Source organism: Haemaphysalis longicornis, unplaced genomic scaffold (genome assembly GCF_048455015.1).
Source record: "Haemaphysalis longicornis isolate Haplotype H1 unplaced genomic scaffold, Haemaphysalis longicornis Haplotype H1 scaffold_3, whole genome shotgun sequence".
NCBI lineage: Eukaryota > Metazoa > Arthropoda > Arachnida > Ixodida > Ixodidae > Haemaphysalis > Haemaphysalis longicornis.
The window spans coordinates 125,451,925-125,476,137 of NW_027526335.1; the positions used below are offsets into that span (position 1 = coordinate 125,451,925).

At 46.7% G+C, this 24,213-nt stretch overlaps 1 protein-coding gene across 1 annotated transcript in view; it reads right to left on the reverse strand.

The window, feature by feature from the left end:
- The window catches only part of Smo (smoothened, frizzled class receptor), a 64,334-nt gene that overhangs the window by 34,396 nt on the left and 5,725 nt on the right, over window positions 1-24,213 (reverse strand). The window contains exons 3-7 of the mRNA XM_077704114.1: window positions 22,798-23,007; window positions 18,489-18,661; window positions 8,968-9,187; window positions 7,072-7,195; window positions 1,488-1,580 (exon numbers count right to left, since the gene is read on the reverse strand). Coding sequence (XP_077560240.1) covers window positions 1,488-1,580; window positions 7,072-7,195; window positions 8,968-9,187; window positions 18,489-18,661; window positions 22,798-23,007 — 820 coding nt within the window. The remainder of the gene's footprint in view (window positions 1-1,487; window positions 1,581-7,071; window positions 7,196-8,967; window positions 9,188-18,488; window positions 18,662-22,797; window positions 23,008-24,213) is intronic.

A 24,213-nucleotide genomic window follows, 5' to 3' on the forward strand; every position in this document is an offset into this window, starting at 1 on the left:
TTTTTTACTACTTTTGACATTCAAGGCATCCAATATTTCTCGCAGCACAGCCAGTATGCCCTATGCAATGGTATCAATAATTTCCCTAAAAAAAATCACTGTTAAATGCTGCCACAGTAACGTACATTTTTAACGCAGAGAGCATATTTTTATTCCTATATTATTAACTCAAACCTGTTTGCATGAAAATTACAAGTGCACGGGAAACGTAGCGCAAGAAAGGCGATATGGCTCGCGCGCATCGCAGCGCACGCTTACCGCGACATATCGAACTTTGATTATACCTGATATGGCTGGTCAGGTCGCTTTTAAGATTAAATCTAACGTCGCAGGCATTAATTACAACTACTGGCGTTCAATCGTAACCGGTTGCCCAGTCATGTGATGCTCCAATGCGCGTCGGCTATGCCGTGCGCGCCGCAGCGTTTGACGCGTCGACCGTTTCTTTATCAAGGCTAGCGAGCCCACAGCCAAAACACAGCAATAACTAAGCGTGTAAACATCGCAAATCCGGCTAAAAGTTCACTTCACGAACCGCTTCCGCAAGCGCGCACATCGCGTCACCCTCCAAGGTCTGGCGACGGTAGAGTCACGCGCACCACGAAGCGTTCGATGACCTCCGCCTTTCGAGCCACACAACTTTCCGTAATCTGGCTCGTTATCTCTGGCATTCCCATCGCGATAACGTGCGTGTTGAATACCACAGATTGAACAGAAACTCGGCCGAGCGAAGCGGCGAAAATGAACTCAATCCGCTCGCTACGCAGCTCAGGCGGCCGCCATCTTGCGTTGCGCCCGCGACATCCAATCAGGAGAGTCGCTGTTCTGCGCCCCGACCGGAGGACCAATAGCGCTTCAGCATCTATTTCTAGCTTCGTTTGTGCGTCGTTTCTTTTCTGCCGTTTGTGCGTTTGTGAATGAACGAAGATACAAGAGACGAGCGGAACCGGAAAGACGATCACTCGGCCGATCTAACCATATCAAAATGGCCGCGCCCGGTGGCACCGTTGCGGAGATAGAGCGCTCCGAAAATTGCCGTTTTTTCGCCCTTTTGCGCTGATAGTTTGTCACCGCGCCTGACAAAAGTATTTTTTTATGCCACTTTGCGACGCTTTTCAGCGTAAAAACTTTGCAGACGCACAGAATAGGAAACATAGAAGCCGAATATGTGGGTTTCAAAAAAACGATGTTTTGGTCATTTTTCCGAAGTTGAAAGCCGCGTCCCCCCTTAAATTAAGTTTTGTTTCCAGGCACTCACAGACCGCTCAAACTAAAAAATTTTTATTACCTGCTCTTGGCAACTGCCAGACAAAACAACCTCCCATTCTACTGGCCGTGCAAAGCTGGGAACAGGTAACCAAGCAGGGTGGCCAATGTGTAACAAAGTCAGCTTGTAAGGAATACCACATGACACACCCTTTCATATAGACACAGGCAAACGCACACAAACACACCGGGAAAAAGACAGACAAGCAGGCATTGCTCACCGATTCGCAGCACCATGCTTTGGATCTTGGTGCGCACCCGGTCATTGATCATCTCACCACTGCAGGACTTGAGACGCACCAGCTTGTACAGCTCTGCAGGAGTTTGGGAAAGCATTGGAGGAATCGAGCAAGAACTTTTACATTACCACACAGGACGCTTGCAAATCGGAAGTCTCTGCCGAGTCCTTTCTTAGACTAAGGTTGTTCCGAAATTGTCATGCGTGAATTTAAACGGAACATCAACATAGAAGCCCAGAACTACAGCCAGAAAGTTAGGTTCGCAAATGTACTTAGTTGATAATGGGAGCACGATAATGTACACTGTTTGCAAATGCTGCTGTACATTAACATGCTGAAGCCTGGGAAGTCAGCAATACAGTTAAACCTCGTTATAACGAGAAGGGCTATAACGAAATAATGGATATAACGAGCAAATCGTAATTCCCCTTGAAAGTCCCCATAGAAACCACCATAGAAACCAATGTATTTAAAACCTCGTTTTAACGAGGTAAAATTTCCCCGTTACGGGATATAACGAACAAGTTTCGTTGAGAAATCAAATTTTGAGCTAATTTTACAACAGTGCGCAACGCGGATTTGAGACAGTGCGTGATGCGGCAACTGTATTAGCAGTTCAAAACTCCCGCCACGCGTGCGAAGCTGGGTGGCGCGCCATGCGGACGCTGCGCCCGCGAAGCCCCCACCCTCCTCTCGCTGCGCACGGCATGCAGACAATGGGGCCCTTCGATTAACAGTGTTGGACTCACCGCGGGCTCCCCGAGAAGCAGTTCGACGTTCGATTTTCCCACGTATCCCTATGGCTCCGGGGAATCCGCGGACTATCCGCGGTGAGCCCGAGAAGAACCCCAATGCACACGGCGCGCGCGGTTGCGTCGCCTTCCTCTCTCCCCCCCTCCTCTTTTCGTATCGCCGGAGTCGCTGCGTAGTTGTGTGTGCGTGGGTTTTGGCATATCTTTTATCGTACTGCCGGCGTGATTACAACAACGCGAGTGCGACAGGCGGGAAGCGAAAGCGAAAGACTATCACGCTTGAACAGAACACGGCTATGATAAAAGCCGTCGCGTAGGGCGCGAAGGAAGGTGCACCCCGTCAAGGTGGCAAAGAGACTTTGACTTGTGGACGAGTACGCTGTCCACCATCGTGCATCGTGAGCAACCGAGAGTCCATCGTCAGCGCTGTTGCACATGGCTTGAAAAGAAGCGCTAAGGACGGCGTCGGAGGCTGATGCGGTGGACGTGCTGCGTCGCTACTTCGGCACGCACGAGGGCGGCGAAGATGGCGTGAACGTAGCGGCCGCAACTGAGGGAGCAATCGCTCGCATCAGGAAGGTGCATCAATGTCCATTTACGGACTTCTTCGTAGCCAAGTCTGTTTGAAATACGAGTTTTGAACTGCAATAAAGTAGGTTCGTGACTTTTCCTTTTTACCTCCGGAATGTGTTTATTTTACTGACTATTGCCGTGCAGCAAGATGCTATTTCGCCCGCTTTTTGTTTAAGGTAATTACTATGCATATTATTTGCAGTAAATGTCGGCTACGGCTATAACGAAATATTGGCTATAACGAGCAAATCGCGGCGCCCCTTCAATTTCGTTATAACGAGGTTTAACTGTAATACGCTCTGGATCCAAGTTCAGAAAAGGACCGGGAAATTTATTTTCATCAAAACACTCAGTCAAGGGGTGCTTTGAAATTTCACTTTACCAGTTATGTGGCGTACCATGAAGGGACAGAAATTGTGGAACTTTTATATAGCGTTTTGTTGGGCGAGTTGGTTCCCGATTAGGAAAACAAGGATTAGCGCCCGTCCAGTCTGCTCACCGCTCTGGTCGTTGCTGTGTTGTTCCTTGTTTCCATAAATGAAAATTTAGCTAGCTTTTATGGACTGTGAGACGGGAACGATCCCAGAAGTCTATTACTTTTGTTTGTTGGTTTCCACGCAGGAAATCCCAGGGGGTAAAAAAAATGGGTAATAAAACAACAACAAAAAAAGAGAAAACAATTGCAGACCGAGCAAGAGTGTGTGAGGCTTTAATGACTTCATCGGGCCTGGGAACTGAGATTCAAACAGGTTGGAGCAATGCCAATTGCTCTTTACCGCAATTACGGAAGTACGATGGAGAGAAGGAACCCACTGCAGGGTACAAAAACAGGGCAAAGTGAAGGCACACGAAATCACGTGACCTATTTTCATCTTTATCATGCGAGTGATGCTGCGGACTCGGGAGCGTCAGCTCTTTGTACCCCGAAAGTTCACTATACAACCTTAGCAAGACTGATGACGTCAATACTGAGCTTTTTCTCTTTTTTTTTTTTTCCACTCTGCCAGGCACCACAAACAACCAGCGAAAAGTATAATCGCATATTTTCAGCCATATCCTTCACAAACATTTGTAGCGATAAAAAAAATGTACAGAAAATCTGAAAATTGTTTATTAATGAGCAGTACTTTTAAGCCGTTTGGCGTCAATGCGAATTTTTTTACACCCACATTTGCCTATGAGTAGCCAAATACGTTTGGTCATTTGATTGTTATTGTTTTAAACTTTTCCTTTGCGCCTTTTCACCAGTGATGTATCTTTATACTATTACAGCCGTTAGCTGCCAATTAGCATTTTTTTTTAGGAAACGCAGGGTGTTACACAGTTGGTCCGTTGTCATGATTTTTTGTTCTTGTTTTGTCATTCCTCTCAGAGATTTTTTACTTCTGTCTTTATTTTTTGTGCGAGAGATGTATAAAACACATATCTTCGGTTTTGTAAGACGACTTTTGCAATTTTTCCATTTTTTTATATTTCTCGTAATTCTCGTTTTTTAAAGGTTCCGTTCTACCGATTATCTTTATATACCCTGTTATAACAATTAAACGTGTTAACTCCATCAATCGAGCATTTTTGTGCAAATGCAGGGCATTACATGGTTAACGCTGGGGGGGTACTTGACAGAGAATGGTACGCATTAAAATACGCATCAACTATAAATAGGCAACAGGACGAGTATCACAAGACATCCCCAGCTCATTTTAGTCGACTTCTTGCAAGGCTTTGCGCATGACAGCAAGTTACAAGAGCCAAGCACAACCTGTCTTTTTGGAAAGGTTTGGAAAGCGTGGTTACTCACATGCAGGCCACAAGCTGTGAGGAGACAACAGAGAGGGGGAAAGGAAAGAGGGCGAGGGGTGAGGCCAACAGTCGCACAGAAGGTACAAGCAGATTAACAAGAGTTTCCTCAGTGTTACATAACGACTTCCCCCGCAATCAGCCAGTAATGTTTACAGGGTGCAGGAAGCAGTAATCAGTTTCTATCATTACTGCATTTTTACAAGAGAAAAACAGCGCTTAATCATTAATGGCAAAGTTAATTGAAATGCTACACAAAGCACATGCTTCCTGGGTCCAGCTCACTGTTCCTTGCCCAATAAATTTTGGGTAAGAGCAACGAGAAGGCTTGGCCGCAAAAATGAAGTGGTGCAAATAATTTTGTCGACCACTATCCCGATCTCAATAAACATCTGCGGCAGATGTTCACACCTTGAAGGAATGCTTCATTAGCACCCCTCCATGTCTAATCTGTGTTTCTTAACAGCCTATCTAACAGGCTGAGTGTAAAGTGCCAAAAACTGGAGGCCCATATTTATCCTTGAAAAACACATTCTAATCTGGTTGGTATTGTTCAAAAATAGATGATGTTCATTTAAACTGCACAAATGAAAAATTTATTAAGTGGCTCCGGGTAAATAAATATTGAAGTATTGAAGTCGGGTGAAACAAAACAAGCGGGACTCGGTACAGTCACTGCTATTCTTGTTTGATGCAAGCACAATTCTTCCTGTATATTCTCATTGTAGAAATACCGTGTTTGGAAAATGTTCACTATGATACGAGATAATTCAATGTAAATGGGTTTAATATAAAAGTCAGGTTCGTCTGTACAGTCCTGCTCCTGCTCCGCTAATTTGTAGCCAGCCCCTCCATCTGGGAGGTGAACTATTTATTTAGCTGCAATGAGCAGACCAATAAGTCCCATAGTCTGAGAAAGCCCCCAACAAATTACACACAAGCCAAATGGCTTTTGTACTAGTAATATACTTTTATAACAAAAAGTGCAGTCAACAGGAAAGGCTACGTGGACCTGTAAGGCCAACAGACTGCTTTATTTGAAAGACAGCAGCCCTTGCATCACCACATAACTTTTCTTGATGGGAAACGTCTCATCAGTGAGGAATTAGTGTCTACAGGGTGGGCTTGAGGTTAAAACTGCTTCATCCACCATAACACGACACAATCGAGGGAGCAGCCATAATGGCCAGTCAGTGTATGCCTGTTAGTGCGTGCCTCCAAATCACACAACTTGGATGTGCGCACTGTAGCCAATTTACCCTAATCCTCATTTCTGCAAAACATTATTTTGCATTTTAACTGCAATAATTTTGGATTGCAAGCTCCTACCAATAGAACTTTAATTTGTGGTTGCTCTGTTGGCATCAGCCAATCATGCAAGTTAGTCTTGACATCAAAAAGCATCAAAAGCACACGTTAAAAGCACATGGTAACCGCTCTTTTTTAGCTTTCATTTAATTTTCCCGGTTATAGTATAGCTTGTCTGAATAAAGTTTTCCTAAAATTATAACGCTGCTTATTCCGTTCAGACACCCTTTCTAAGAGAGCAAAGTTGCCTTCACGGTCTCTTTTACAACGAAGCAAGCAGCAGCAAACTTGGCAGGCACATTAGCAGACAAACACTATGTTTCAGGTTTTCTTGCTTCAGCACAGCACACATTCTGATTACAGTGAATCAAATTTGAATGAGCACTCAATGACTCAAGAAGGCACTCATTCAGTGCAGTTTGTACCAGAACAAACTTACCAACGTAACCTCAATCGCCTAACTGCGTCACCTAGCACAAAACAAAATTAGCAGCTGCTTATGCATGTTCTCAGCGAGCAATGGAACGGAAGATGATAGGTGTAACGTTGAGGGACAAGCAGAGAGCGGAGTGGGTCAGGGAACAAACGCGTGTTAAGGACATGTTAGTGGAAATTTTGAAGAAGAAATGGGTGCGGGCAGGGCATGTAATGCGAAGACAAGATAACCGTTGGTCATTAAGGGTAACAGAGTGGATTCCTAGAGAAGGAAAGCGTGGCAAGGGGCAGTAGAAAGTTAGATGGGCAGACCAGATCAAGCAGTTTGCGGGGATAAATTAGTCACAGTTAGCACAGCACCACGACAATTGGAGATCCATGGGAGACGCCTTTGCCCTGCAGTGGGCGTAGACAGGTAGATGATGATGATAGTGGTGGTGGTGGTAGTGGTGATGCATGTTCTGCCTGCCACACTCAACCACAAACCATTGCTGGGCAAAACTTGCAAGCACTTATCCATTGGGGTCATAAGCTCACTGATTTGGAGGAATGTTCCCCCCGTCCTCTCTCTCACACACGAGACGTGTGTGAAATTCGTACAAGCCACATAAAGCCAAGTGCAATCCACATGAAGCACAACAAACACAAGAGAGACCAGGCAGAGAAAAAAAGCAGGCCAGCAGACGAGTGGGCACACACACCTCGGACGAGAAAGTAGCCGCTTGCGAAAAACGCGGCCGTGACGGGAAACAGGACGAGTGCTGAGCGCGCGAGGGGATTGGCCGCTGTCACAAAGCAGACGCCCGACACGGGGTCCCCATCCACCTGAAAGCACACACGGCACACTCAAGCGAGGAAGGGAAAGGGGAGGGGAGGCTACAGACACACGCACGCTGCTTGTAAGGCTGGAAACATGGCTAAAGGCACGTTCCAACTACACTTGTTGGAACCAACTTCACTCCAACTCGGAATACAAGTCCATGCACGCTTCACACATTCTGTTCCTTGAACCTTTTCCATGTTTGTACCCTGTAAGTTAAAAACACTCTCCGCTTGACTGTGCACTCCGAATACCCTAGCAGACGGCAAAATAGACACCTGCAGCAGCCATTTTCAGAAGCATGTTTCAACTTCACTAATTGAAAACAATTTCACTCCAGCTTGAAACTCTCCCTTCGACTATGTGTTTTAACCACAATGTGGACCACTTATAACGTACGTCTTGGGAGCCGCAAAAAATCCCCACTATAAGCTGTACCACACTATAAACAAAGCAAACGCGAATCTAACCAAAGTGCAACCTACCTTTCAATCATTCTCTGTTCATCATCACTCAAACTAATGCTGCTTAAAAACGGAGAGGGTCTTTTTTTTCCACATCAGACACTGCGGCACAGTCTCAAAAACCATGAGTGCGGCTTTAACTTATTTTATGCTCGTGCTTTAAGGGAGCATGTCTGTGTAGTACAGCGTCTAGAAGAACGGATGCCGCAGGGAGGGAAGAAGTCCGGCTTATGTTGCTGATTTGCGTTCGCGATTGCGATTTTTGCGTTCGCGATGCCAAATTATCAGCACATTGTACAGGTAGTGGAAACCTCCAGCGTCACAGCTCGCTGTTTCCAGATGTTTAGAAAGGGAAAAAGCGGTTCCTTATCTGCCCAATGTTCTAAGAGCAAACAACTTGCCTCACAACGCGGGGGCTCGCTACCTTCAGAGGTGTGCCAAGAGCAAGGGCAGTTGTAGTTATCAGGAGAGTGAAAACGGAACACGCGGACTAAAGGGTGCCTGTTTTTTTCTTTCCAGTGTCTAAGTAGGCGCGAGCTGAGTCCAATGGCCGATTCCATCTTGTTTTTTTTTCCCTTTTTGCGACCCTAAAATGATGTCCAAGCTGCACCGGTCGATCAGCAGGGCCACCAAAAAACTGCACTTTAAGCAGCATTGTGCTTTGGGCAACCGTGTTTTAAACAGTACGCTTATACACTGAGCTCTATGGTAGGGAAACCAGTGGTCACAAAAACCGCATTATATCCAGTCCCACAGTATAAGCGGTTGCGTTATAAATGGTCTACACCGTACACAAGTAGATGGGCAAAATAGTCAGCAACAGCAGCCATCTCAGCTAAGATTGCGAAGTAGATAGCTCGAGAAGGCAATATCTAAGGTCTGCGACAGTTAGCCTACCTGGTGGGTGCCTAACCTGGAAGGCAATACCAGTGGCACCGTTGTACATTGCACATTCTAATTCTAAAAATTTTACAAGAAGAATATTCTTGCGATTCAGTTGCAAAACTTTCCTCAGTTCTTTTATTTGCGCGAGTTTTTTCTCTTCTGTGAAACTGTGGCTTGTGCTTATGTGCATGCTAGGGTATTTTTAGCCCACAAGTCCTTTGCCCACCTGTTGCGTGAGACCGTCTACTAGGGCGACATTTACTACGACAATCATACGACACCCCAGTCATACGACGCTTTCGCGCAGTCCCCTGGAAGTCGTGTTACCGGGGTTCCACTGTAATTAGTCCTTGATCTGAACACTGCAGCTAAGAGCTCCAGTTAGAAGATGGTGGTGGGGAGAAGGAGAGAGGGAGAAGTGCGCCCACCAGGCCGAGGGCCATGACGACGATGAAGAGGACGAAGGGCACGCTCCAGGCGACCAGGTGGAAGTAGGCGGCCTTGGCCTGCAGGGCCTGGGCGGAGGGGGCCCCCTGCACCAGCCGGTGCTCCCAGGCGTAGGCCAGCAGCACCAGCCAGCACAGCGCCGCCACCAGGAAGTAGTAGCACAGGAAGAAGATGGCCACGCACGACAGGTTCTCCCCCGAGCTGGGTCGGCATGTAGGTAAGCGGCGAGGGGGAAGGATTAGCGGGGGAGGAGGATCTTCGAGAATGTGTATGAGAAAGCATCTCGCCCCTCTCCCTCGCAAACTTGAGGCTCAGGCCAATGCGCATGCCTTGCTTCGGCTTCAGAAGCCCGCAATGCGGCATTTCTCGCACGTCACTCACACACCATGCCAACAATGCGTTGCACTCTAGTGGGGTACAACTTGAGAACGATAACGGAAGTTGCCCCTGCACCTCATTACCGCAGCCAGCTGTTTCTCCGCTGGGCGCAAAGAGTGCATCACTGCGGGTAGTTTGAACGTGACCCAAGTCGTTTTAGTGATTTATCGGATTTATTCTGATTATGCATCACTGCAGTGATAAACAAACTACGAGGGAAAAAGCAGACGATGCCATCTCCTTTCGAAACGTGCGTCGTTGACGCCTGGGTCCATTGCTTCAGCAGAGTAACAGTAGATGAGGTATTACCCGAGTAAATACATATCTGTGGTCATGTTTGCTCGCTCTGGTCCCATTTTCCCATCAATACTCAGTCAGAAGCTTGTCAGTCAATGCCACAATCTATTTAGAATGCAAGTTAACTTCATTTCATCTCCTCCTTTTTTTTATGTTATCAGGCACAAGTTCTATGGGCAGGGTGTCTCTGTCTATTCACATTTTCTCATCCCTTCACTCCGAGAATTGATTGATTGGTTATAGGGTTTAACACGCCGATGCAACGCAGGCGATGAGACGGCATTGTAGTGGAGGGCTCCGGATTAATTTTGACCACCTGGGGATCTTTAACGTGCGCCGAAATCTCGTACACACGGGAGTTTTCGCTTTTCGCCTCCATCACAAAAGCTGCCGCCGCGGCCGGGAATCGAACCCTCGTCCTCAGCATGCCTTAGCCACTGAGCCACCGCGGCGGGTTCACTCTGAGAAGGCAATGCTAGCACACAATGGACTGGTAACGGCAATGCTACGTAATACACCACATGTAATACATGTACAGTCGAACCCCGCAATAACGAAACCACCGGGGAAAGCAAGAAAATTCGCTTTTGCGGGCATTTCGTTGCCGCGAGAATGAAACATAAACGAGCGGAAAATTGGCCACAAACCAAAAATTTATTTCCTAAAGTCGGTTATATTACTTTGTGAGCCTTACCTTGCAGCCAACGTCACAGTTCAGCTATCACTGTACAGGTGGTTCATTGCTAGTCGTCGTGCGCGCCCAAGAACAACGAGATCGTGTCAAACGCATCCAAAACATTCCGTGGGTTCACCTTCTCTGCACGTTTTCCGCCCTGGCCCTCAGCACCGACTATGTCCGATCATGCAAGTGGAGCCCAGCTTCTTCTGTTTACGAACTTTGCCAGACAGAGTGGCACCTCGTTGCACCAATACTGTTTACAAAACTTAGTGAGCACCGCTTTCTAGACGTCCAGAAAGGTCACAGCTGTCACTGTTTTATTTTGCGCACGTGCGCCATTGAAAACTGGTGGGATCCTTGCTTTTCAAAATGGTTGAGCTAGCTGCAGGCGTTTCCAAACTCGTCGGCGCTATCCTCCCTTGGGCCACTGACGTGGGCGATGATGGCTGCCTTATCTCGTAGCGATAAAAACCTCCACTTTTGGGCTGGCGAAGGCATCTTACTGAGAGCAAACATGCCAATCGCCACACACAAACAACAAACGCACGCGCTCTGTTCAGCGGTAGTGGGCTAGCGTAGCCCAAGCCAAAGCCGCGACTTGAGTCACCATGTGTCGCCCCCTGGTGGTGCCGCTGCGAGGCTGCCTCCACGGCCGCCGGCTGCGCGGTCTTGTGTAAACAAATATGGCGGCGGCCATGCAAGCGTGCTGTGGCTGAAGTTTACGCACTTTGAGTCCAAAAAAATGCACTTGAGCACTTGTTGGACACAGTTACCCTCCAATGGGTAGGTAAAATGCCGACCAAACTTGCACCGAATTTCGTTAACGCGGGATCAGTTTCCAAAAACGTTTCGTTGCCACGAGATATAAAATACATGGGCGTCTATGGACGTTCGCCGGGGATGCGAAAATATTTCGTTGCCGCGGGAATTTCGTACCTGCGGGATTTCGTTATCGCGGGTTTTGACTGTAATACATGTCTACGTAATACACCACCGCGTTAAAGTTGCATAGGTTTCAAAGCTAGTTTTATACGAAGTGTAACAGAATTACTATTCACTCTTGCTGCTTACACCAGCATAGGTGTCACTAATTTCCCTTTAAAATTTTGTTACACCGCCCTTCCCCAGGCTGTGTTACCTATACAGCTGCACTCCAAGATGATTTCTAATCTGGCGTTCTAATCCGGCATTCTAACCTGGCTCCCGACATTCACCTGGATACTATATAATGGCTTCGTACATAGATTACCGATTATATTACAGATTACAGATTATATAGATTACAGATTACACCCCTCTTACATATATTACAGAAGATTCATGTTTTTTCTATCGTTCCTCCAATAATGACTAATTACCTCTAATTATCTTGATAACTAATAATCTGATTAAAAAATAATGGCATATTTTAAATCAGTGGAAAAAAGTGGCAAGACTGGCAAGTTTCACAGAGTTTACTTAGAAATTCAAAGAAATAGTTTTAAGAGTCATGTCTCCCCTTTTAGTTGGGACGTGGCTTTCAAAATCAACTTTATTTCTTTGTGGATTTTGATGAAAATTGGCACGGCAACTGGGAATGCTTCTGTGATAACACCATAAAAATTTCAAGGTAATATTTTGATAACTTTTTTATTTATTAAATTTTCTTTCTGTTCCGCTTGTACCGAGCCTGAGCGGAATGGACAAGGTCGTGACAGTTTTAGAATTTTTTTTCTACGACACAATGTTTTTTAGTTTTCATTTTTTTAGAGGTTAATGTGCAACAGGCATGTCGACTGTGAACGATTATTTCAATAAAAAAATAACAAAAAACAAATCTGTAAAACCAAGAGTGTCACGACGTGAACAGTTCATCAAAGGATGTAATGCAAGAAACGGAATCAAAATAGACCCAGCGGTCATAAAGAAATCCCTGGAAAAACGACACAGGTGGCAAAAAAAACTGTTTTGAGAAAACGGCTTCCGAAGTTGCAACATAGGTTTCACTTATCAAAAGTCGTCAGGGTTTTAGCCTTTCGTGTCCTTTTGAACATGGGGCTTCTGGAAGGCCATTCCTTGAAATTGGAGTGCCTTTTACAGCCTTTCTCTTTCCACAAAACATCATTTTCAGCTCCTCTGTGAAGAGTACATAGCCCAGTTAGCAGACCAGACGAAGGGGGAGATGGGTTTCAATGGGCTTTCAATGCAAAGTAGGTTAGCTGGTTGGCTGTATCGCACTGGACAACCTCCTTTTGCAGTGTTGTCACCATGGCAACAAGTTGAACATTTTCTTTTACTTAAATTTGAACATTTTTGGCTTTTTTTAATGTTTTATCTTGCCTGGCACAGCAACTTAGTACTCATACGTGCAGGTGTTCATTGCCAAAAGTTTGCATGCCACAAGGATGCAAATGAGCTACTTTGAAGCTTGGTATAATATTCTGCATAACTCAAACTTCAGTGCAAGGACATTTTTTTACTACTTTTGACATTCAAGGCATCCAATACTTCTCGCAGCACAGCCAGTATGCCCTAAGCCATAGGTATCAATAATTTCCCTAAAAAATTCACTGTTAAATGCTTCAACAGTAGGGTAAATTTTTAATGCGAGAACATATTTTTATTCCTATATTCCTAACTCAAGCCTGTTTGCGTGATTATTACAAGTGCACAGGAAACGTTGCGCAAGGAAGGCAATATGGCTCGCGCGCATCGCAGCGCACGTTTACCGCGACATATCGTACTTTGATTATCCCTGATATGGCTGGTCAGGTCGCTTTTAAGATTAAATCTAATGTCGCAGGGATTAAGTACAACTACTGGCGTTCAATCGTAACCGGTTGCCCAGTCATGTGATGCTCCAATGCGCGTCGGCTATGCCGTGCGCGCCGCAGCGTTTGACGCGTCGACCGTTTCTTTTTCTCAAGGCTAGCGAGCCCACAGTCAAAACACAGCAATAAGTAAGCGTGTAAACATCGCAGATGCGACTAAAAGTTCACTTCACGAACCGCTATCGCAAGCGCGGACATCGCGTCACCCTCCAGGGTCTGGCGACGGTAGAGTCACGCGCACCACGAAGCATTCGATGACCTCCGCCTTTCAAGCCACACAACTTCCCGTAATCTGGCTCGTTATCTCTGGCATTCCCATCGCGATAACGTCCGTGTTGAATACCACAGATTGAACAGAAACTCGGCCGAGCGAAGCGGCGAAAATGAACTCAAACCGCTCGCTACGCAGCTCAGGCGGCCGCCATCTTGCATTGCGCCCGCGACATCCAATCAGGAGAGTCGTTGTATAACGCCCCGACTGGAGGACTAATAGCGCTTCAGCATCTATTTCTAGCTTCGATTGTGCGTCGTTTCTTTTCTGCCGTTTGTGCGTTTGCAAATGAACGAAGATAAAACGAGACGAGCGGAACCGGAAAGACGATCGCTCGGCCGATCTAACCATATCAAAATGGCCGCGCCCGGTGGCACCATTGCGGAGATAGAGCGCTCCGAAAATTGCCGTTTTTTCGCCCTTTTGCGCTGATAGTTTGTCACCGCGCCTGACAAAAGTATTTTTTATGCCACTTTGCGACGCTTTTCAGAGGAAAAACTTTGCAGACGCATAGAATAAGAAACATAGAAGCCGAATATGTGGGTTTCAAAAAAACGATGTTTTGGTCATTTTTCCGAACTTGAAAGCCGCGTCCCCCCTTATGCACTTCGCCATCACATCATTAACTGCTTTCTCGTATGAGCTGCCTTGTTTGGGACTTGAGTCCCATTTCGTGCACTGATAACAAGTTATCGCTCAAGCTACCTGCGCCAGCCTGTGCCACTTTGCAGCCATGGCCACCGCCTGTGCAGCAACCGCGCAGCTCGCTCACGGTGCTTTTCGTGTCCCTGGCACGGTTTTGCGTCCAGTGTAATAAAAAGCCATAAAAATAGAGTGCCTGGAGTCGCTGTAGAACTTAGGTTGCGGCCAGCTGCCCGATGAGCCAACGATCGGATCATTCGTTGCTCGAGATCACAAGTTCCAACCTCCGATTGAAGCAGCGAGCCGGTGAGCAACGCCGGCAGTGTGGAAGTGGCCAACATACACTCGTGACGTGTTTGGATGTTGTTTATTTACTCCACATCCAGGGAATGTCAATTGCACAAGGTCCTCCGCTGGCTGCTCAGTTGCATTTCGCGCATTTTAAAATTGATTTTAAATATGTTGTAGGCTGTATTTGCCACTGATATTGTGCAGATGGTGCATGTGTGTTCGTACCAATCTATCTCCGAAATTATCTCGCCTTCAAAATTTTGTGTCAGTCTTTGAGTGGGGACGTGGCTTTCAAAATCAACTTTTTTATTTCTTTGTGGATTTTGATGAAAATTGGCACAGCAACTGGAAATGCTTCTGTGATATCACCATAAAAATGTCAATGTAATACTTTGAAAACTTTTTTATGTATGAAATTTTCTTTCTGTTCCGCTTGTACCGAGCTTGAGCGGCTTATAAAACACGATAGAAAACTTGTTCGAAGTGCTTTGCATTCCCAAATGAATGGACGAGGTCGTGACAGTTTTAGAATTTTTTTACAACAATGTTTTTTAGTTTTCATTTTTTTAGAGGTTTACGTGCAACACGCATGTCAACTGTGAACGATTATTTGAATAAAAAAATCACAAAAAACAAATCTGGAAAACCAAAAGTGTCACGACCTGAACAGTTCATCAAGGAATGTAATGCAAGAAACGGAATCAAAATAGACCCAGCGGTCATGTAGAAATCCCTGGTACAAGCGACAGAGGTGGCAAAAAAAACTGTTTTGAGAAAACGGCTTCCAAAGTTGCAACATAGGTTTCGCATATCAAAAGTCGTCACAGTTGTAGCCTTTCATGTCCTTTTGAACATGGGGCTTCTGGAAGGCCTTGCCTTGAAATTGGAGTGCCTTTTACAGCCTTTCTCTTTCCAGAAAACATCATTTTCAGCTCCTCCGTGAAGAGTACATACCCCCCCTTTGCAAACCAAACGGAGGGGAGATGGGTTTCAATGGGCTTTCAATGCAAAGTAGGTTAGTTGGTTGGCTGTATCGCACTGGACAACCTCCTTTTGCAGTGTTGTCACCATGGCAACAAGTTGAACATTTTCTTTTACTTAAATTTGAACATTTTTGGCTTTTTTTTATGTTTTATCTTGCCTGGCACAGCAACTTAGTACTCATACGTGCAGGTGTTCATTGCCAAAAGTTTGCATACCACACGGGATGAAAATGAGCTACTTTGAAGCTTGGTAGAGTATTCTGCATAACTCCCAACTTCAATGAAAGAGCATATTTTTTTACTACTTTTGACATTCAAGGCATCCAATATTTCTCGCAGCACAGCCAGTATGCCCTGAGTAGAGTGTACTATAGTACACTCTACCCTGAGCAATGGTATCAATAATTTCCCTAAAAAAATCACTGTTAAATGCTGCCACAGTAACGTACATTTTTAACGCAGAGAGCATATTTTTATTCCTATATTACTAACTCAAACCTGTTTGCATGAAAATTACAAGTGCACGGGAAACGTTGCGCAAAAAAGGCGATATGGCTCGCACGCATCGCAGCGCACGCTTACCGCGACATATCGAACTTTGATTATACCTGATATGGCTGGTCAGGTCGCTTTTAAGATTAAATCTAACGTCGCAGGCATTAATTACAACTACTGGCGTTCAATCGTAACCGGTTGCCGTCATGTGATGCTCCAATGCGCGTCGGCTATGCCGTGCGCGCCGCAGCGTTTGACGCGTCGACCGTTTCTTTCTCAAGGCTAGCGAGCCCACAGTCAAAACACAGCAATAACTAAGCGTGTAAACATCGCAAATCCGACTAAAAGTTCACTTCACGAACCGCTATCGCAAGCGCGCACACCGCGTCACCCTCCGGGGTCTGGCGACGGCAGAGTCACGTGCACCACGAAGCGTTCGATGACCTCCGCCTTTCGAGCCACACAACTTCCCGTAATCTGGCTCGTTATCTCTGGCATTCCCATCGCGATAACGTCCGTGTTGAATACCACAGATTGAACAGAAACTCGGCCGAGCGAAGCGGCGAAAATGAACTCAATCCGCTCGCTACACAGCTCAGGCGGCCGCCATCTTGCGTTGTGCCCGCGACATCCAATCAGGAGGGTCGTTGTTCTGCGCCCCGACCGGAGCTTCAGCATCTATTTCTAGCTTCGTTTGTGCGTCGTTTCTTTTCTGCCGTTTGTGCGTTTGTGAATGAACGAATATAAAAGAGACGAGCAGAACCGGAAAGACAATCGCTCGGCCGATCTAACCATATCAAAATGGCCGCGCCCGGTGGCACCGTTGCGGAGATAGAGCGCTCCGAAAATTGCCGTTTTTTCGCTCTTTTGCGCTGATAGTTTGTCACCGCGCCTGACAAAAATATTGTCACGGGACGTGGCGGACGATCCCTGTGGCGCCATAGCCCACCACCAAGGATGGTGACGACGAAGAAGAGCTGGTGCGCAGCGCTGCCAGGCCGGGTTCCGTTTTGGCATTATGTAAATAGTTCTTTAACCATTATGTAAATACATCGCTTTATCGCTACATGGTTCGTGTCATCTGCCGCCACGTAACATTTGGTGGAGCGTGCGGGTTCGTCATCCCCATCCTGGTCCCAGCATCGCATCGCATCGGTATGGACGTCGCCGCCAGGGATATCGAAGCCGCGTCGGGCAGCCCCAGCCCAGCAGAGACCACCACACGACGATGTCCCCCGCCTCGTGTCCCCAGCCCGAAAGACCCAAGTGACGACAAGCCGAAATGAGCCGTGCCCATACAAGCCGAAGATGGATTCCCCCGCCCTTCCGTCCGACGTGGCCTTAGGACCTTTGGCGCTTCGTCACGGCTGAAGCCATTGCTGTTGCTGGGCCAGGCATCAATCAACACTATCATCGTCATTCATGGCGGCAAGCGATTCGTCTGCATTTCTCATCGCACACTCATCCGCATTGATCCGCCAACTGGCGTCGGCGTCGACCGGGACGGTCGTCTTCGACCGGCGGGGTGATGTCACGGGACGTGGCGGACGATCCCTGTGGCGCCATAGCCCACCACCAAGGATGGTGACAACGAAGAAGAGCTGGTGCGCAGCGCTGCCAGGCCGGGTTCCGTTTTGGCATTATGTAAATAGTTCTTTAACCATTATGTAAATACATCGCTTCATCGCTACATGGTCCGTGTCATCTGCCGCCACGTAACAATATTTTTTTATGCCACTTTGCGACGCTTTTCAGCGTAAAAACTTTGCAGACGCACAGAATAGGAAACATAGAAGCCGAATATGTGGGTTTCAAAAAAACGATGTTTTGGTCATTTTTCCGAAGTTGAAAGCCGCGTCCCCCCTTAAAGGAATATTGACATCAAGTCTTTCATTGCTACTGCTCTTATCGATGCCAGATGGCCTAACAATGTTGAAGCAGCACTTTAAACATTTGAGTGCGCAATAATTCGTTAAATCAAATGGCCTACAAATTGTCCGTTTCTGTTTCCATTTCTTTGGGCTTACAGGGCACATATGGCAGAGCCATGCCGTGACCTCACTGTTTTGCATGGACAACATAACACTGTGGCGGCCGGCAGAAGTTGGCCTAAGCTGCACTGCCAGAAGGCATTAGGCCCACCATCACGGTGAATATTTCATGACAGCTTCCAAAAGAGGTGAGGATGTAGACTTTTATTCCTATTCTCGTCTACATCATTAGCTTCTTTTCCACACGTGGAACTTTTTTTTGCCAAGAGTGCCATTCACCGACCGGTGACACCTGTAGCAGTGGCTGCATCCATCAGTTCATGAACGCTGCAAGCGCCGTGCTCTGTTCACCGAGTTGTCCGTGTGAAGTGACGTCGTGAGTTCCTGCCACACGTTGGAGAACCTCAGCTACGTCAGCCAGTTCCCTACCACGGGGTGACGTGAAGCTCATGTCAATTTGATGCACGCCACTCCCCGACCTGTTCTGTCGGCGCGATAAATGAGGTCATATTAAAATATGTTCCACGCATCGCAGACCATTGATACTACTGCCCGGGTTTTCCTGTTGAGTCAAGGGAGCGAATTGCACAATGATATTAACCCTGAAAATTGGTGTCATAACCCCCTCAACGACTTCGTCAATGCTTTCTCATCGATCCTCTCACCTGGGCTCTCCGCTGCGCAGTGTGCCATCCCGGCGGCACACGATGTCCTCCCGGGCGCCGGGCAGGAACTGGGCCAGCCAGCCAACGCACATGAACAGCAGGCACAGGTTCATGTAGAACACCATCACGTTCGGGTACTGGCGCGAGTCCCGCCAGCCAATCACAAACGTCAGCTGCACGCAAGCACCCACGGGGTTTTGGAGGATGAGTTTTTTCCCCCTCACCAATTCAGCCACTCTGGGTATTGCTGTTTTGTAGACTAACTGCTCTTCTCTAGTTCTACCCTTAGCTATGTCCTAAAATTGCCCACAGTGTCCCCAGTTAGGCCACGGTTCAGGCATTACCTCTTGTAGTGGTATGTGTGTTTTAGTGGCACAAGGGTGTCGAGGCCAATGGGCTCAGGATATTACTTTTTTAACTTTTATTATTAACGCATTAAGACTGTTTAACTTGACATGCTGCTGGCTTAATTGCTGTACCTTTAGATCAGGTGCTGTGTAACAAAAAATTGTGAGCTTGTAAGCACTGGTTCCTCACACTAAAGGAGAAAAAAGGGCAAAAATGAGTACGCCTAAACTGTGACTGTGTATGCCTACTGGTTCCTGCTGGCTTGCATCAACCATGCATAGCACCTTTAGCTTGCTTTGTCCTGGCCACTTCAAAACTAGCGCCTTGCTTGAGTCCCTTTCAAATACTTCCCATCCTTTTGCTCTCATACGATTACCCAAAGAAACGGGCCGCGTCCACAGCATGAAAGGCCACTTGTTTTGTGACAATCGAAGCCATGCCTCACACTATCCCCCATACGTCATGCGAAATCAGCGTGACAGCCACACATCAGGCAGACCCCCATGCCACAACACTGCGGTGGAAAAGGGGACCATACAGCACTTATCACATCTGGCGAAAGCCATAGAAGGAATGCTTGTGTGAGACAGTGCCTGTCCAGAAGCACAATGACGCAGTTGTGGTGTTTTCGAGCTTAACAGTTCCAGCTTAAATGCTGGCAACCTTACTATCTTAATTATTACCTCAACATTATCCAACCTTAAAAGAACAACCAACTACCCACCCTCCGCCCACTTGCCACTTCTCATCCCAAATGGACCACAGGTGCAAAGTCGGCCAGCCATCTTGTCGTACTAACCTGTATAATGATTTGTCTATTCCCAAAACAAGTGGTCAATGGAGCAACCTCCCCGCTGCAATCTAGGCAACATCGATACAACCCTGTTCAAGAAGGCCGCACATAACGCCATACCATAGTCTTTTCGTACCATAGTGCATTGTATTCTTTTGCTATTTTATAATACAGTACAACCTAGTTACAACAGACCATGATAGTGATCATGATCTCAGTCTGCTATAAAAGAAGTATGAACAATTCAAATACTATTACTACAGGCTTTTACGGAATCATGGATGAAGTCTGTTATAACAAGAGTTTGGACTTTTCAACTGTTTAAAACAAATCACACAATAAAAGTATGTCGGTCGTCTCTCGAGATTCAGTTACAACTTAAACCGGTTGGTATTTTAGGCACAGAAACCTTCAGGATGACTTGGGTTTTTCAGCAGTTTCATCCTCTTGCGACACCGTGAAGCACATCACGAAATCACATGCATGACTCTTCTTGCATTTGCTGGGCTCCTGAACCCCCTCAAACTTTTGATTCACTCACACTATTATTAATGTCTTTCACTTCTTCAACCTACAGTTGCATTTTCATTGTCTTCACATTAATATAAATGAAGTTCAAGTAAAGGTCTCATAGCTAGGCTTCGAGATTTAGCCATCTATAATGTATGAGGGCATACATTTTTTTGTTTTAATGATGGTAACTTTCATATATAAGGATCTTATCTGTTGCACTATAGCGCTTAAATTCTAAATCCTATCACTTGACTGCGAGGACATCACACTTGTTTCAAATTGTTTTCATTTGATCACAACTGTGAGGTAGAAACACAAACTCTGAAAATGTACCTAACAAATGAATGGTTGCCTGCACTTGAAAAGTCCACTTTAGAGATGCAAAGGTGAACTTGTTAACCTTTCAAACTTGTCTGTTATATCCGAATGTATGTTGTAACAGAATCTGCAGTAAAGGAAGTTTAATCAATGGCACAGATAGGAAGACCAACCAAGCATTGCAAATCAGTCTGTTGTATCCAAATATCTGTTGTAAGCAGACCTGTTGTAACAAGGTTCTACTGCATGGTTTCTCAAAGTGGGCTCCGCGGAACCTAGGGGTTCCACAGCCCCCTCCTCGGGGTTCCGCGGGCCACTGATAAATTTTCTCTGGTTCCGCACTCGACAAGTAACTTAGATAGCAAACCCTAGGTGCGATAGATCTAAGGAACCTCCATTACTCATGCCCGAGTGTCAGTAAGCACATCTCAGTGCGTAACAGAAAGGCGCGAGCTGCGCAATAAATCCTGCCAGCAGCTTGTAGCCAGCCAGACTCCGAAAACGGGCCGCAAGGTTAAACTATTACACTTGAATCTCGGCCTTGTATTACCCACATGCGCATTTCTCCAGTTTCGAGATAGGTGCCACTCGTAAAGTCGACATTAACGTGCAATAAATTCAAAAGCAAGCAAGCTTGCTTCCTTTTGAATTTATTGCACGTGAATGTAGCGTGAACTGAATGAAAAATGGCAGCGGAGGGGGGGGTGGGGGGGTTCCTTGGCACTTCACGGAGCTTAGCAGGGTCCCCTGGGAACAACATGCTTGAGAACCCCTGTTCTACTGTATTGCGCACTCTTGTGCATTTTCCCCTCCTTTTTGTTGTGCCCAATGAGCCTTGAAAGTATATCTGCAACGAATAAATGAAAAAGCAAACGGAAAGACGAGCTGAAGCACAAACCAAAGTGCAAAGTTAGACAGGGACAGAAAAAGAACAACACCAGCGTTGTGTTTGGCATTGTTCTCTGTCCCTGTCTAAGTTCATGCTTTGGTTTTCAAGGACTGGTAGTATACAAACTTTTGTGCGACTAGCACAGTGCACACTGTACATAAGCTGATGACCGCCAATAAAGGCTTTTTTTTGTTGTTGTTGTTGTTCACTGTTACCCCCTTTGCATTGGCACAGTGTAAAACAGCGGTGGCATCTACAAAATATGGCTCCCGGTCGCATTCTTCTCCCCAGACGAAGGCTAAGTATCATTCCGAGAGGCTACAGTGGAATGTGCGATCTTCCCCAGCCAACGCAAGGCGTGGCTTGATTATGCAAATGGACTAAATAGTCTGAGTACATACACCAGGTGCACATTTCCTTTGCTCCTCTGTGATGGCACAGTTAATTTTCAGCAAACATTTCAGATAATACAAGCATTTCTCCTCAACTCCTAATGATTCATGCCAGCTGGGATTTTACTCAGCTGTGTTGACACACACAAGTAGATTGACTGATTGTAGGGTTTAATGTGCCGACGCAACGCAGGCGATGAGGCGCACCGTAGTGGAGTGCTCCGGATTAATTTTGACCACCTGGGGATCTTTAACGTGCGCCGAAATCTCGAACACACTGGCCTTTTTGCTTTTCGCCTCCATCAGAAAAGTGGCCGCCGCAGCTGAGAATCGAACCCGCGACCTTGTGCTCAGCAGCGCAACGCCTTAGCCACTGCGCCACCGCGGCGGGTAGATGATAGGACCGACGGGTAGAATTCGAAGATGATAGGAGCGCTGCGCACTCCACTACAAAGACTACCTTGCCTGCCTTGCAAGTCCAAAGGCTAGCTCAACAACACTGATTCAGAGTAACCTTCTCAGGTAAGCTAAGCCCAAGCACAAGGTATGCCAAGTGACTTCCCCCCTCTGTGAAACTTGCAGTGTTCGTGACACGTCTTGCACTTAGTGATGTGCTCAGACCAAGAAACTCGGCTGTCGCTGTGATACGGGCTACGAAGACCTTGCTGTCTTTTATCCACAAACGTGTCTCAGACAAAGTTCTGTGAACAATTTGCCTCAATTTAACTACCGCATGTGTGTGTTAAGTGAGTGTCACTGCGTTTTTTAGTGTTTCTGTCCTTTCTTAGTGCATTTTTTGGTGGTGTTTGTGTGCTTGCGCGTTTCACCTATTTTCACTGTTTCATTTCCGTATGGAGTAGCAAGCCAAGCTCAGGCCCAACTGACTTCTCCATGTCATTAAAGTTATCTTTCTCTTTCTCTAAGCCCAAATGCAACTTGGCAGCCCTTACGCTGCTATGAAATGTGAACAAAGCAGCCCTTCGTGAGACGACAAATCCACGAAGTCAGACAAGAGTGACCAAGGGTTAGCATTGTGAAGAGCCAAGCAACACTGACCACGGCGAAGAGGCAGGCCACGGTGGCGAGGGAGACGACGACACCCACGAAGGTGCGCATGCTGGTGCGCTCGTCCTCGGTGAGCAGCGGGTGTCGGCAGCCGATGCCACACCCCTCCACCGCGGGGTACCAGCTGCTCTCGCGTGCTGCTGCCACCAGGGGCTCCGCGCACCGACCTGTCGTGTTGAACTTGATCTCCCGCATTGTGTCCTGAGAAAGAGGGGGGGGGGGGGGGGGGGGATTCGATCAAAGATCGCCACCCAATGAATCCGTCGTCCCTCTGTACAGAGCCGGTCAGTTGGAGAGAAAAGAAAGACATGCGCAAAAGAGAGGCAAGAGGAAAGAAGGAGCAAAGTACAGTGGAATTTTGTTAAACCGCACCCGCACAAGCCAAAGTTTCTTTTTATACGTAGTTAAGCCGAATCCCTGACTCGGTTTCCCTTTAACCTAATGCACTCAGATAAAACAGTGCCGATTAGTGCGTACTTTCTTCCCACCCCCATCAGGAACGGTATAGCAAGGTTTCACTGTACATGTAGTTTTGACATAAACAACTGTGACACCAGCAAGCGTGAGAGCAAACAACACTTATGTACACATACAATTAAGGCAGCACAATAAGCTACACACACTCTACCCACCACAGTGGTTCTGTGGCTAACGCATTGTGCTGCTCAGCCAAAGGACGCGGGTTCGATTCCCAGCTGCAGCGGCCACTTTTCCGATGAAGGCAAAGAGTGAGAACGGCGGTGTGTCAAAATTTCAGCACACATTAAAGATCCCCGTTCAGGACATGCCTCCAAGCCCAAGCGTAGCTTCAGCGCGTTAAACCTCGTGATTTAAGGTTGCATTCACTCACGTCCAGCTGTACAGCATTGAATAAAAAAGATTGTGGGGTTTTGCACACCAAAGCAATGCTTGTGCTATGAGGCACGCCGTATTGGAGGACTCCGGAATAATGCTGACCACATGGGGATCTTTAACGTGCGCCCAAATCTTGACACGCAGGCATTTCTGCTTTTCGTTCCCATCAGAAGAATGGCCATTGCGGCCGGGATCAAAGTTGCATCCTCAGGCTCACCACCATAATGTCTTAGCCACTGAGCCACTGCAGTGAGGTACAACATTCGATTGAAAATCATTCCGAATAGTTGGGAATGTTTCCCCATAGGCATCTTTTAAAGGCATATTCCATCCAAATTTTCGCCAAAACTTGGTGCATCACCAGAGAGAGCTTGACATCATAGCCTTACTTCCTTTGGTTTTTATCAAGAGCATGGCAATGCGCTTTAGTTTTTCTGTAATCAGATAACTGGAACCCAAAAGAAACGAAGATTTTTTCCCCCTAAGCAGGGAAAGGTAAATGATTGGAGGCATTGGGGAGTTAAAATTGTTACAGGGCCGTAAAACAAAAAC